A 16,165-nucleotide genomic window follows, 5' to 3' on the forward strand; every position below is an offset into this window, starting at 1 on the left:
CTTGGCTGGCAATTAGTCTGATTATATATTTTTTTAAATGCTCTAAGGTGAATTATCAAATGATTCAGAATTACATGGCATGCAGTATCCAAAATTATGGCTCTGATGCATTTAGATTTACATTAAGACGTGTCATTCACATTCATTGTACATCCCACCCCTCCCACAAGAAATAAAAATCACTACCTAGTCAAGTTCTAGATCTGGTGCAGCATTAAGGATTAAAACTTACCACTTTACCAGGCCTTGCCCATGTGCAAATAAATCCCTCCTGACAAGCAGTGACTATACAGTCTTCAAGAAAAACCAATACCGTCAGTCTTTCATGAGCTATCTTTTTACAGATCAGTGGCTCTAACAAGGGAACATCTTCCATCCGAGGACACAGGGATGTCCCCAGAGTTTTAGCTGGGTCCGTTTTGGCTTTAGTAACTAGGTTCAGTTTGTCACTGCTCTTGCTGGAAATGTGTCCCATACTATGATTTCGTTTATGGTCTTTCTCGTGGTGTCTCTCCTTCCGGTCATGTAGTGACAGAGTTGCAAACTTGCTGACCCCAGAGGCAATGGCCCCGTCCATGACGCTGCTTTTGCTGCCAGCGTTGGAGACTGCTGAGTGTGGAAGGCTATTGGACCGTGGCAATGGCGGGGGCACAGAGTTCGCAGGTGTAGTGACACTGTTCCCATTGCTTCCGGCAGGTGGACTTGTGGCATTCATAACATTTGTATGTGTCCTTGCTCTTGAGAGGGGCTGGTGAGGAAAAAGGATGTCTTCTGTAAGGTCCCATAAACACAGCTGTGTATCCTGGCCCACTGAACCAAACCGATACGTGACACTTACAGGGCGGCTGTCTGTAGAGTTCCGTTTGGATAGCCTAGACTGGGTACTGTTCGCTCGGTCTCTGCCGAAATGAAGAAGGTCCTGGAAGTCCTCGTCACTGCCACTAAACTCCATAGGGTCGCTTTCTTCTACGCTAGTAGTATAGGGATCAAATGCTACAACACTGACCCAGGATTTGTGCCCATGGCCTCTAGCTATTACTCGGCAGTCTAGAAAGGACCAGACTGTCACCAAGTCGTCCTCTCCACCTGTCACAATGTACTTGCCATCTGGGCTCCAGCACACACAAAGCAAGCCCCCAAAGTAGCTTTTCATTGTACCGTGCAGCTCCACTGAGTCAAAGTTGAACACACGCAGAAACCCGTCCTGGCTCACACATGCTAAGAACTTGCCATCTGGGGAGAAAGCAAACTCGTTGAGGGCCCCCTCGCCCACCGTCCACTTAAGGAGAGGGTTCCTCGTGGATTTGCTCTTGCAAGTGTGCACGGCAAAGCTCTCCCCCTGCTTCAGGAGCTGGTAGTGGGGGGCTGTGGTGCCACAAGTGTGCTCCACGTTATACAAGTACATGCTCCCACTCGAGTGGGCTACTAGGAAAAGGCTTTCCGAACCAGGAACCCATTTGACACAGGTTACGCGTGACTTGTCTATTAGTCTCTGTGAAGACAAAGAGAACACATTATCACAATGGAGAAGTTAAGGTCTACTTTTTCAGAAAAAACCTGTCTGCTTCTTAGTAAGAAGGTAATGGTCCATTGGAGCACTCCACACTTACCCTATGTCAGCCAGGCCAGTGAAGCAAGCGCGCGGGGCCCAGCCCAGAACTGCACTTGGGTGTCAGTCATTTGATAACTACCTGCTGAGAGTCTCCTCTGTGCCAGGTATCAGGTCCCAGGCACACCAGGGTGAGACAGCCCCTGATGGCAGGAGTGGCTGACTGTTTTGCTTCAACTACAGCAGCTTCCTTTCAATGAGGACTCACAGGACAAGTTTCAGCCCTCATAGCTGTCTTTGCCTTTGTCACTGCAGGCCAAGCGCTGACTACAGCGTCCCTTTTTGTGGCTGTTCAAGGACAGGGAATCATCTGTAGCCTGTGACCAGCAGAACACGGGATTTGAAAGCATACTTCTTGGGCGGGCAGGATGCAGCTCTGGGCTCACTGTGGCTTTCCTCAATCCAGATGATGGCCTGTATCTTACCCACATCTCCTTATTCTCTCTGGAACAGGATGGAGGCTAGCTCGGAGTCTGCTGGACCACTACCACTGTGTTCCATGCTCACCTCTGCTCCACTGACCTAGTTGCCTCTTTAGCTGCTTATATCAGTGTCTTGTCTTTAAAACCAAACTAAGAAAGCAAGACATAAATGCCACTCAAGATATATGACAGGGGTAGCCTTCTCTGTGCAAACCCTGCTCTAGGGCTCACTAGAACGCAAACCCTCCACAGGCTATAGTCTCAAAATTACATTACCAGAAATCACACAAGTTCCCAATCCTGCCATGGAACTTTCAGGAAGTCTCTGTTAAGCCTACACTCTTGACTGGGTCAGCCCCAAGGGCTTAAGCACTTCCATTTTACCTAACTGGCTGGGGTTCCCCAACATGACTCTCAGAGAGCAGTCAGGGCACACTGGTATGGACTGGAGTTCCCCAACATGACTCTCAGACAGCAGTCAGGGCACACTGGTATGGACTTGATGTCCAATTGGTCTGAAGACCATGTTTCCGCGATGCGTGTTGCTTTTACAAAAAATGATAGAAATGAAATGCTGTGATTTTTAGAACAAAGAACAGAGGCTGGGGAGCCACATGCCTGAGGATCTGGGTCTTGTACACAGCACCAGATGCAACATCAGTAAGAACAATGATAAAGGACAGGACAGAAAGAAATGCAAGCTCATTCAAAAAGGGAAGACCTCACAAGAAATGGACTGCTAACAAATCACTGACAGAGAAACGTGGGACCCTAAGTGTCCATCCATGGCATGGAGGCCGGAACTTCAAGTCTTTAGGTTTAGGCAGAGATTGTCAGCTACCATTGCTAAGTGGCATACAGCATGACTGGCATCTTAGACCAGTAAGTACTGCCTTTGGGGACACTGTCAGCGTTTTTGTTCCCTGACTCCCGTTTCATGCTTGGTGACATGCCTATCAAAGGCACCTGCCTGAACACCTGCACCGCTCCTTGGGATCCCAGACCATCCTCATTTCTTAGCAAGGGGTTAAGTAACTTTCATGGCTAGACCACAGCCTTTAGGGAAAGAGTGTGTCAGGAGGATGCAGAAATGAAGAGACCTCCAGCTCTCCGGAGCCTGAAAGCTCACTGCTGAGACTCTGTGTGTCCACTAGGTCAGGTTGCCCCAGCACTCATCACTCTGAGCCCAGGGACAGGACTATACCAGATGGGCATGTTCTAAGGGTGTCCATGATTCCCTGTGAAGGGCTCTGTCAGGGAGCTCAGGGTTAAAGCCACACTGTTGGCCTGATCCTACCCCACTTTCCCCAATCACTATTACTCCATTACATGTGGAAAATTTTAAGGTCATAAAAGCTTCTAGCAGTATGATTAGGAGTAAATTTTTAACTACAGCCTTAAAGTACAATGGAAAAATTCCACTGTAACTCAGAAAATGTAATCGTGGTAAGAAAGTGTAGCCAAAAGTGTGATGGTGGGGTACAGGCAGCAGTAACAGTGCCTTCAGTGGGAGTGACTGTGGTGAACAGATGCATTACAAAGCAATTTTACTCACAAGCCAAAAGTGTGCACTACAGTCACCCTAAGCCAATCTGTGCATGTAACTGACAGAGAAAGCTGCACTACCACGCGCTGCGCGAGGTATGCCCTCACTGCTACCTTCTGGCCCTGGGAACTGGGCACATCAGTGTGAGCAATGACAGATCAAACCCCAAAGGGGCATGGCATGACAAGAGGCTTTACATTCACACTGTAATGCTCCGAACAACCCCACAACAGTAGAGGCACTCATGATTCATGTGCACGGTTACAGCAGAAAGCCTCTCTTGGACTCCTCCCCTGCACTCAGGACCAACTAACTGCCTCCCCTTCACTGGGATTAGCTCATCTATCCAGAGTGCATGCCCTCAAAACTGGCAGATCCAGCACAACTCTCACCTCTGCCTTTCCTTCAGTGATGCATCCTGTAATTTCAGAAATTCCCATGGACAGGCAGCTGATGCTGGAAGCCCCTGCTGTTCAGTGCTGGCCTTGAGCCCAGGACAGTTTGCGCAAGTATGAGGAGTACACATACCAGGTTGTAAACTTTAGAAGGGCAGCCTAATTGCCTCCCACAAATTATGCTCCCACCAGAGCCCACTTTCCCTATCAAAAGGGAAGGCCCATGGAGAAACAGGTGGTCAGAGGTCAGCAAACTTGTCTGAAGTCACACCCATTCACATACTCACTCAGCACTGTATCTCATGTCAGACATTCATATGCCATCAATTAAAACTGCCCTCCCTTTTCACACAGCAGATGTGGAGTAATGGTGTAAGTGCTGTGCAGAGAACAGCCAAGAGAAGCCTGTTAATCTGGTGGGAGTCAGTGGACAGAACGCAGGCTGGCACAAGGCATGCTGACAGGACCTGGGATAGCTGTGAGGGAAGAGATGCAGGAGCTCAGGAGGCCAGTACAATAGTGGTGTGCTTCTAGAGTGGTCCAACATGGTTAGCTGTCTTCTGTCCCATCGTCAAATGTCAACTGGCCTGAAGCCAGCCTGCCGTGGTCATCAGCAACAGAGTGTTGGCCTAGCTGCCGGCACAGCAGATGGGAAATGCACCCCTTCACCAGAGTCACTAGCCCCAACTGTCCTAGGTTATTATTACGCTGAGTGTAACAAGGAGAACAGGAAGTGCCCTATGCCCAGCTTTCAATAAATAAGCAAAACACCTGGAACAGTTTATTCAATAAACCTAAGAATAAAATTTACACAGACAGAATGCAGGCATGGTGGTTAGGCTCCATAGGGAGTGTCAAGCCAGCTAGGAGGACTTGGCAAGACTGCCTCAAAAACAAAACAAAATAAAAATTTACACAGCCTGGTCTCTACACCAAAAAGGTCATGTTTTCATTTCAGAAAACATCTGCTGAGAAAATGATAGACACCTGTTAGACACCAGGGTTAGGTGTCAGCATCTTGTCGTTGGTTCTGAGCTCTCATGGGAGCAAACCCTCATCTAGATAAGTATTTTGGAAAGATATCCCAGTAAAACCCTATTCCTGTATGTAATTAGTACTGCACAGAGGTGGGCGGGGAGGCAGGGGCAAAAGGGCCCAGGCTCTCACACAGCAGCTGAGAAACCGGAAACGACTGGAGCACCTGGAATAATGATGATGTGGGAAACAAGGCTGTGAGGTGCCGGATGAAACCACACTGTGGCCCTGAGGCCCTACACTGCCCCTTCCATGTTGCTGGCCTCAAAGGAGATGTGTTGTAAAGAGAAAACACACACTGGATTCTGCAGGAGGATGATGGGAAAGGAATGTGAATAATTTTAGTCCTTATTTTTATATTGTATAGTGAAATATTTGGGTGTATAAGATAAAATACAATATATTCTTAAAATGAATTTCACCTAGTTTTCACCCTTTAAAACTGAGCGCACACCTCCAGCTCACTCTGTCTCTTGACAACCCAGGCCACTGCAGACAGGAGCATCAAAGCTCTGAAAGGGTATGGGACAGAACAAAGAGGACTCCCCCAGCAGAAGGGACAAAATGGATGGGCAAGGGAGGATGAAACCGGTCAGGAGGCCATGGACAGAGGTAATACGGCATGTCTATTAACAGTGAGTGTGGGGGTGCGAGTGGGGGAGGGGATGGGGAGGGGTAAAGTGTATAAAGACCCCAAGTTCCGCCTAGGAGATGCTGACAGCTTCAGCCTGGAGCTACTGAGAATGAGCAGGAAAGCCAACAAGGCAGCGTGGGAGCAGCATGAGCCTGTGATACCCTAGGATCTCCGATGAAGCGAGGTGGAGCGGACACTTCTGGAAATCTCTACCAGGAGGGAGCACACTCTCCTCAAACTGGCAGCTTCCAAAAGACTAAGAGCCCGCTCTAAAACCACCTTTGTGAAACAACAAGACTCATGCCCACACCACAGAGCCCTGACATCTGTGTACAGGGCACAGGGCGCAAGTGCAGAGCTACAGGCTCTCCGCTCTGCGTGGGTCCTCACCCTCTTCCTCACTTCCTCAAGCCCACTTTGGACTTGCTCAAGCGACTCAAGGAAAAAAATCACATCAAATAAGAAAGGCACCTGTCCACTGCATCAGCAGGAGAGTCCCTGAGTCACCACACTCGTTAGAAGGGAACAAGAAAACAAATCTGCAGCCACATCAAGTGTCAACAAGAAATTACTGTGAACTGAAGCTTTCTGAAGCATCTCACTTTTATTTTTCTTACTTCTACCAACAAGACAAGCAGAAAAAATATTTGGGGGTGGGTATACATTCTACAACACAGACATTAATTTATAATAAAAATATTAAAACAAAATAATTAAAAACAGCTATTAGAAAAGCTATAATATAAAAATACTCACACATACACACACACAAAAGCAACATAGGTGTGAGTGGGGAGGGCTGAAGCTTTCCAAGGTGAGGACTATATTAGAAAAGGGCATTTTAAAGCCACCACGAAAGGATCAGATGTCATTTTTACCAATGTTAAAACTTTAAGAAGCAGATCGCTGTGTGCCCATTTCCTTCCTTCAGTTAAAAAAAGCAACAAACCCAAAACTGACATAATGCACACCCCATTTTTAAAAGTCACAACTAGCTAGAACACTGCGAAGCAGCTCCTGCTCCCTTCTCCCATCCTGGAGCCCCCATACAGGTGGAACCTGACTGAACTGGGAGACATCACCCCATCCATAACCCATCTCCTCCCCAACACACACACACACACACACACACACACACACACACACACACACTCATTAATCAACCTAGACTTGATCTAAGCACAGGACACGTGTGCCTGCTTTGGCCTCAGAGTTTAGAACAGAGGGTCCTAATACGAATCAGTAATAAAAGCAGCCAAGATAACAAGCTCTTTTTATATTTTATAGCTTACCACAATCAAAACATAACTTAAAATTACCTTGTGACTGTCAAACACAGAGAATAAGTGATGCTGAATGCAATTGTAAGTAGGACATCTCTCTCACCGGTTCCAAGGTTCAGGGAACACAGTACAAGAAGCGGTGGAGGGGTCAAGAGACAGCGGAGTGGTTAAGGACACTGCCTACTCTTCTAGTGGACAGGGGTTCAGTTCCCAGCACACATGGTGGCTCACAGTTCCAGAAGATCTAATGCCTTCTTCTGGACTCTAAAGATATGAGACATTCACATGGCACAGTTTACATGCAAGCAAAACACCTACATACATTAAAATAAGTAAGAGTTGGAGAAGGAGTTGTGGGCTTTTTGTTGTTCTTAAAGACTTACTTTACTTTTAATAACATATGTGTGCGTGTGTGTGTGCGTGTGTGTGTACACGCACGCACACACACACACACGCACGCGCATGAGTCCAGATGCCCCAGCCAGCTCTGAATTTCTACCCGTCAAGCAGTCAGAGGGAGGAAAGCCGTTTTCTGCACAGTGCGGCACCGGCAAGCCGCTCGTGCTCCTCTAAGCCGTGACTAATGAAAGTCACTGGCTCACACACCGCAGACAGCAAACTAGACCTAACTGGGACGTGGGCAGGGATATGGGAGGGTGGAGGGGACAGTACAGTACAGGGGTGAAATGGTCACAACACACCATGCACTGCAACTGTCTGAGCCTTTTCTATGCCCGTCCAGGTCCCCAGATAGGAACGCAGAGGCTTATGTTATTAATGAATGCTTAGGCCTTAAGCCAGGCTTGTTCCCCACTAGCTCAAACTCAGTATCCCATTTATACTAATCTGGAATTCTCTCGTGGCTCCTCACCCCCCTCTCTCTTTCTCTCTCTAATATATCCAACTTCCTCTACATCTCGGTGTCAGATCTCTTGCACCTGACCCTTTCTCAGAGTTCCTCTCTCTGCCAGGTATCCCACCATACTATCCTGCCTTTTGTTATAGGCCACAGGCTTTTTATTTAAACCAATCAGAAGGTGCCTTAGGTAGGCAAAGGACAGAGACACAACTTCACACAGTGCACCAAAACATCACTTCAACAATGAACACATAAGAAAAGGTCATGATGGAGCCAGAGTGAGACCAGGCAGCTAGCAAGCTTCCTTCTGAGAGCCTCTCACAACGCCCACACCCAGAGGCTCACAGCCACCTGTACCATCAGCTCTAAGGGACTCTGTCACGGGGTTCTGACCTCCAAGAGGAGGTATGAACATGTACATACATGTACAGACACATATAAATAAATCTTTAAAAAGAAAATTCCATTATTAATATAATTTTTTAAAAAGATTTATTTATTTGACGTATAGGAGTACACTGTATTAAGACACACCAGAGGAGGGCATCAGATTCCATTACAGATGGTTGTGAGCCACCATGTGGTTCATAGGAATTGAACTTAGGACCTCTGGAAGGGTAGTCAGTGCTCTTAACCACTGAGCCATCTCTCCAACCCCAATATATGATAATTTAAAAAAAAAAAAAAAAAACTTTCAAGTTGGGCAGTGGTGGTACATGCCTTTGATCCCAGCACTGGGGAAGGCAGAGGCCAGCCTGATCTACAGTGAGTTCCAGAACAGCCAGAGCTACACAGATAAACCCTGTCTCAAAAACCTAAAACCAACAAAACAAGCAAGCAAACATACTTTCAATATTCCTTTAAGTCACCATCCTGTGGATATACCCCAAATCAGAACTTTTACAAAGAAAACTTTTGATTATTATAACAAGTGTCCCTTTGTAACACTTCTTTCCCAGTATATAACCAGTCATTACAAAACAAACTCTTTGGTGTTCCAGCAAGTCAGAAACATTGATCACAATGCCTGGGTAGATACCACCATCTTGTTGAACTCTGCGGCAAAATACATACAGAAAATAATAAACAGAAACCTCAGATCTACTTTAAGAAACTAGAAAAGGGAGAGACAGGAAGGAGCTGAGGATTTACTTCCCAGAAGAGTCTAGAAGGACTGGGCATTTCCCCTTCCTTCTGGTCAGAAAAAGGAGAAGTACATGAGTCTCTATAGTGTCTGGGGATAGGCCCAACACTAGAAACAAGACAGTGCCAGGGCTCCCCTCTGTTTAGTCCTGGAGTGGCCAGGGGCAAACTCAAGGTCAGCACGCATCTCTACTGAAAAGTGTGAATCCTCCAGTTATTACCCCATTAAGAAAGGAAGGAAGAAGCCAGGCATGGTACCTCACACCTTTGATCCCAGTACTTGAGAGGTAGAGGCAAGTAGATCTCTATACGTTTGAGGCCAGCCCGGTCTACAAAGTGAGTTCCTGGACAGCCAGGGCTGTTACACAGAGAAATCCTGTCTCAAAAAACAAACAAACAAACAAACAAACAAAACCCCCGCCAAAAAAGGAAAAAAAAGGGAGAGAGAGAGGAGAGGAGAGGAAGGGAGAGGGAGGGAAAAAAGGAGGGAGGGAGACTGTGATGATTAACAGTAAGCACTACGATTTATAGATGATGTTTTCCTGGCTTTTTGTTTTCCAGTTTTTCTATAAACAAGCACTTAAAATTCCTATAGTTTTAATTTGCAGGCAAAAAAAATTACCTTTGAAAATATACTTGGTTTTAGATATAATGTTATCTATTTTTATCTCCAGTACATATGAAGAACTTACAATTCCATTTTCTTCACACATCTGAAAGTTGTATGTACCAGTACCAGACATCAGAACTGGGCGCATGCAACTGCGTGCTCATGCACATAGCAGGTGGCAAGGGAGGATTTAGTGAGGAAGACAGAGAGACCCACGGCTTTGACACACAGGCCCACTCTGCCTTACCAGTGCTGAGTCTCTGTCCTGCAAAATTTAAAAAGTTTATCCTTCAAATTCACCCCATAGCACCTGCTCCAGTACTGTTCTTCCCATCCCACCTGCTCACAAGAGGTGAGGTACAGACCCAAACATGCAGACAAGAGTGCCGTTCTGAACCCGTCTGCAGGTAAGGACCTGTGTTCTTAGGCACTGTGAATTCTGTCGGTGTGGGGGCATTCACTGGTGTCTGGTGTTCTGAGGAACGGCATGCGAGGGCTACAGTTCTGGAATACGGTCAGCTCCGTCCCAGGCTTCTTCTTTGTTCTAGCGCACTCTCCCCACAGACTGTTGAATGGAATCTCAGAGCTGTGATCACATGCTGGCAACTCTCAAATTGTTATCCCTCCTTAAACTTCATTACATTTATGTATCTGTTTGTTGTGTGTGTAAGTGTGCATGTGTGTGTCAGAGTGTGAGCTGGTCCTCCTTTCCCAATGTGTTCTAGGGATGGAATGCAAGTCATCCAACGTGGCCAATTGTTATCTGTACTTTCTGAGTCATCTTGCCTGTCTATTTCCCTACTTAGCAAACCAACCAACCAACCAACCAACCAACCAACCAACCCCCAGCCTTTCAGATCCATACCTGAAGTATCTGCAGGTTTCTTAAACAAATCAGGGACACGGTGCAACTTTACCCTCCCTCCATTACTGACTCCGGCTCCTTTCACAGTCTCAGTGCAGGGACAGCCAGAACCTTAGACTTATCAATACCTCTCCAACTCACGTTCTAAGAAGGAGCCAGAGTGAGTTCCTAACCATCTGGACTGGAGGATAAGCTCAGTGGCTTCCCAGCGCCCCCATCAGGCAGTTCCCAACTTCCTGTGACTTCACCTTCATGGAACTTGATACCCTCTTCAGGCCTCCTCTGGCACTGACTACACAGAGACAAAGGGGAGGGGGGAGGGGGGAGGGGGGAGGGGGAGGGGGGGAGGGGGAGGGGGGAGGGGGAGGGGGGGAGGGGGAGGGGGGAGGGTAAGGAGGATCTTTAAAAATAACCCATGAAAACCTGATTGTCTTTCCATCCCCTTTGATCCAGGCTTCTTTAAGCAACTCTACCTGGACCAGGCCCTGCTCATTCCTCGCCTTACACTGCTCTGCCTAAAAGCTGTAGTCTTGTTTCCCTGATTCTGTATTCTTTTCTATCCCAAATGGTTTACCTGCCACCTCTGCTGAAGAAATGGCCTGTCTCTAGCTCCTTATGTCTGTGGCCTTCTCCTCCCTCCTCCTCCTCTTCTTCCTCCTCCTCCTCAGAGGCTCACCTTGAAGCACACCACTTCCTCTGACAGAACTTCTCACCTGACAGCTTAAAGCAGTCTGCACTTCCTCCTATACCACAATGGGTCACCGTCTGTAGCCAGCACTATGTGTGGGTGCTACTGCTATTTATACCTTTTCTCCAAGAGGAACAACAGAGGGCAGGTTTGATCTGCTGCTGCAGGCCCAGTGCTGCAGGTGGTCAAGGTCTGCTGAATGAGTAAGAGAACAGTCAAAAGGCTAGTTCAAGGCCCCTGCTCTCCCCTGGACACTCACTAGAACCTTCTCACTGGTCTTACTATCTTCATGGTCGTTTCCTTCACTCCGATCTACCTTCTAGAAGTGACAAGAGATCTAAAAAACTACATTTGATCCTTGATTAAAAGCTAGTCCCCTAATCCAAGTTAAGTCCAAATCTCCCAGCAGGACATGAATAATTTGGCTGTAATTCCTCTTTCTGATGACCACTGCTACAACTCCAAGTGGCTTCACTCTGTTGTCATTTGATGTTCTAGTAAATGACAATGACAATTGTTTTTGTTCTGATTTGTTTGTTTTTTGGACAGGGCCTCATTCTGAAGACCAGGCTGGGATTACAGGCACACAACACCATGCCTGGCTCTATTTCTTCAGTTTGCAGGGTACCCTTGCCTTCCTCCTGCCCTCATAAGTGCCCCAAGGCCCAGTATTATATTCTGGAAGAACTTCTCAGACCCCTTTACAAAATCTAACTGTTTTCTTCCTCCATCCCTACTGTTCTCTAGAGACAGGATCTATGTGCAGCCAAGACTGGCTTCAAATTAGTGATCCTTCTACCTCAGCCCTCAGCCTCACAACAAGCTACTCCATGCCACCAGCCAAATTCCGGGGGTTGGGGGGTGGGGGGCATCTAGAAAAATGCCTCAGTGGCTAAAAGCTTGCAAAGGACCAGTTCAATTCCCACCACCCATATGGTGGCTAATAAATGACTGTAACTTCAGTTCCGGGGGATCTGACACCCTCTTCTGACCTCCTCAGCACCAGGCATGAATGTGGTATACAGATATAAATGTAGGCAAAACACTTATGTACATAAAATAAGTAAGTGTAAAAACAGTCTTTATTTGACACATATTAAAGAATACATGTGTTGAGTGTGGTGGAGCACAGCTTTGATCCCAGCACTTGGGAAGCAGAGGCAGATGGATCTCTGTAAGTTCAAGGCTAGCCTGGTCTACAAAGTGAGTTCTAGGCCAGTCTGATCTCCATGAGGAAACCAGAAGAACAAACACATGCAGTACTTATGCACCAGCACCTCGCTGCTGTGGCGGTGATAACACGCCTACAGTCTCCCTGACCGTCCTTATGAACTGAACTGCTGAGACCAGGCTGAGTCTACAACCAGGGAGAGAGTTTCTGGAATTAATTTCTGGTTCCAGCTCTATCATGATGGCTCTATGAATTTGCTACCTGATGTGGACAAGGCACTCAGCACCTCTTTGAAGATTGCTTCATCTGTAAAGTGAAGACCAACCTTTCCTCTCCTATGGACCAGTCCCAGAACCCCTATCTCACACTGATGCTGAGAAAAGCTGAGCATATAAGCACCTTTTTCCAGCATTCCTGCCACTCTGAGAAACTCGGGCTGCCCTCATACCTGAGAAATGGACTCCTATCGCTAAGACTTGTGAAGACAATTCACTTTCAATTCTGAGCTCCAAATGCCAAGCTGGCATTAAAGCACACACAGTAGTCCTAGCGTTCTGAATAGCCGCTTTCAACTGCAATCAAAGAGTAGGCAGGAACCTGTGCTTCCATCATGAAGAGGGAGGAGCCACCTTCTGTCCTGTAGCTTCATCACTGATGTGGACTCCAGCTCCCGACCCTCCCCCAGCACAACACACAACCCTTTCTTGTTCGCTAAGTGGCATTCTGTGCCATCCTCGGTCAGAACTGCCTCTGGTCTTGTTTACCAACAGCTTGGCACGGGGTTCAATCCAGTCCCAGTCCATCACACGCTCTTCTACCCAAACACAAAGTCCCACAATGGCTCCAACTCCAGCTTCTGTTAACAGTGCAGAGAAGAGCAACTCTGTGCCTCCTACCTCGCCATCTTCCTCAAGTCCCCATAAAAATAAAAAAAATAAAATAAAATAAATAAAAAAATCACTCAGCTACTGACAAATCAGATGATCAGTAAGAATACCTGAGTAAACAGATTCTTTTCTGATTAAGTTTTTTTTTTTTTTTTTTTAAAGGGAAAATGGGGTTAAATAGTTTTTCTCGCCAGGCGGTGGTGGCGCACGCCTTTAATCCCAGCACTTGGGAGGCAGAAGCAGGTGGATTTCTGAGTTCGAGGCCATCCTGGTCTACAGAGTGAGTTCCAGGACAGCCAGGACTACACAGAGAAACCCTGTCTCGAAAAACCAAAAAAACAAACAAACAAAAAAGTTTTTCTCTTCAGATATCGATTCAAAGGGCAAGTTTATTCCCAGTCGGCCCAGAGGCCCCAGGATGATACCGGACATGCAGACAGCATATGCCATAAGGACTACAAAGAATCAGAACTATGACTGCCGTGTATCAAGTCTGAGGTTACTCTTTCCCTTCTGAAAATTACTTCTAATTACAAAGCAGAATTTCGAGCACATCCCTGCTCCATGAACATGATATTGAAACTAAGCAGCAGGGCAAAGCACACATCCTTCTGACATGAAGCCCACATACTACAACCTTTCATAAAAGGCTGAGTAACAAGGTGGAGACTGGAACCCAGAGTGTCCACCTCATCAAGGGCACTGCATCTCTGCTATCTCCTAGGAAAGGCATACTGAAACAGAAGAGGAAAAGTACCAAATACGCAGTAAGACTTGGAACTGAACATCCACTGTCACAGCTTGAATAAATACAATCTATTTGGCAACTTCTGTGTGCTTTGTGAAAGTATTCCTAATGGGTAGGTGAGACAGCTCAAGTCCCCATCTGAACAGAAACGAAGATGTGCCTGAGATCCCAGTGCACAACACTGCAAAACCTGTCTCTTGACTCACTTTCAGGTCTGACCATGTCCAAGGGATTGTATAAGAAATATTTTCAAGAGCATGAAAGCTACCCCTTAGCCAAATGCCTGTCAGACACACACTCAGAAGCTAAGCTGTAGCTTGAGCAGCCTGCGGACCACCACGTCACCACCATGTCATTCCATCTGTATGAAACTGCCCAACAACGTGAACAGTGTCTAGAATTCTGCATTTTCTTGTTTAAAATATACATATCAAGAGCTGGCAGTGGTGGTGCATGCCTTTAATCCCAGAACTTGGAGGGCAATAGCAGAAGGATCTCTGTGAGTTCCAGGCCAGTTAGGGCTACACAACAAGGCCCAGTCTCAAAACAAAACAAAACAACAACAAAAACACAAAAATCATATCTTAAGTTATCAATATGCGTGTCCCCATTGTCTAAGTGATGTGTTATGCATATATGCACAGATGCATATGCCTGTAGAGACCAGAGGTCAACATGCTATAGCTTCCTCTACTATTATACGTCTTCTTAAAAAAGAAAAAAAAAGAAAACCAGGGTCTCTCCCTGAAGCTTGGAGCTCCCTTGACTCATCGAGACTAGCTGAGTATTGACTCCCAGGGATCCTTCAGGCTCCACTTCCTAGGGATGGAATGAAGACACATGTGGCTGTGCCTGACTTTCTACGTGGGTGCTGGAAATCCAAAATAAGACTTTATCCACTGAGCCACCTTCCCCAGCCCATGCAGAGGGTTTTGAAGTACCTGCTGTAGAGAGCGGATCATTCTCTGTACAAATGCACAGAACAGTCACTTCAAGGAAAACCACGGTTAGCACATTCATCTACCACATTTAAAGTTACATAATACTAGGTAAAGACAGCAGAGCTAATGGACAATGGGCTTAGCTCAAACTGTGAAAAGGCCTGCTCCCTCTGAGTGAGAACACAGACACTCTTCCAGGGGTTCTCAATAGCTGAGGGGGAGCGCTACTTACTTCCTCATTAAATAGCTTGCTGGTTTCTTTCTTGATTGGATCTATAAGCTGGACTTGGCCTGCGGAAAAGCCCACTAGGAGAGAGACGCTCTCTGCGGTGGCTGTTAGGTGGTTGAAGTCATGACAAGTGGGCTGTGTTCCTTTGTATATCCTTTTATCTATTGGTTTACTCAAGTCAGCAGCCTGGAGGGAAAGAGAAAAATAATACAATAAACAGCAACTACGGTGAGAGAGCTAAGTTAAACTTTATATCCCATTATGAACTACAATTTTTTAATTTATTTAAAATTGTGACTTAACATTCACTGCATATTTTACAAAAACAATTTCACATATGTAGCCAATTAGATATTTAGACTATACATATACATATACATACATATATATATATATTCATTCGTAACTGTCATTTCCACAACTTTTCCTCCTTCAAATACATGTAACAATGACTTTTGAATTTCAGAAGGAAAACTGATTTGATCCTAAATTTCACATTTCCAAACGCATTCCAGGAATTCTAGCCCAGTAAGTCTATCCACAGTAAGCTCAGGAATGTCTACTGCACCTGAGCACCCACTCCTCCGTTACCTAGCGCTCACTCAAGTGTGGGTCACAGACTGCCAGGTAACTCACAGTGCAGACTCCCAAGCCCCCTGCAGGTCCTGCCCTAGAAATGACTGGAGTAGCCACCGAGCTGTGGTTTGACAAGAGAGCTGGTGCCTCAGGGTCTGAGAAGCACTGCTGGTCACAGCAGTCACAGAAGGCTTCCTTCTCTGCTGCCACCTTTAGGTCACTGTCCTACCTGGCAAATGTCAGAGCTGGATTTGGAAACCAGACCTGCTCTGCTGACCATAAGCAGATGTGGAGAAAACACATCTACTACATTCCAAGGTCAAAAAGCAAACAGTTTCCAACTCAAGTTAAAAGTGACTTTTCAATGGGTCCCCCAATTCCCCCCATTACATTTTTCTTTTTTTCCATTTTACGACAGGTTTTCTGTGTAGCCCTGGCTGTCCCAGAACTCAGTCTGTAGACCAGGCTGGCCTAGGACTCACAGAAGTCCACCTGTCTCTGCCTCCTGAGTGCTGGAATGAATT

The 16,165-nt window shown here is 46.4% G+C and overlaps 1 protein-coding gene across 3 annotated transcripts in view; it reads right to left on the reverse strand.

Moving 5' to 3' along the window:
• The window catches only part of Wdr20 (WD repeat domain 20), a 66,173-nt gene that overhangs the window by 10,777 nt on the left and 39,231 nt on the right, over nucleotides 1-16,165 (reverse strand). For 2 of the 3 annotated variants that reach the window (XM_076921136.1, XM_076921135.1), the window contains exons 2-3: nucleotides 15,069-15,251; nucleotides 233-1,492 (exon numbers count right to left, since the gene is read on the reverse strand). In XM_076921136.1, coding sequence (XP_076777251.1) covers nucleotides 233-1,492; nucleotides 15,069-15,251 — 1,443 coding nt within the window. The remainder of the gene's footprint in view (nucleotides 1-232; nucleotides 1,493-15,068; nucleotides 15,252-16,165) is intronic. The other variant, XM_076921137.1, reaches the window with a different exon arrangement.

Source organism: Arvicanthis niloticus, chromosome 23 (genome assembly GCF_011762505.2).
Source record: "Arvicanthis niloticus isolate mArvNil1 chromosome 23, mArvNil1.pat.X, whole genome shotgun sequence".
Taxonomy (NCBI): domain Eukaryota; kingdom Metazoa; phylum Chordata; class Mammalia; order Rodentia; family Muridae; genus Arvicanthis; species Arvicanthis niloticus.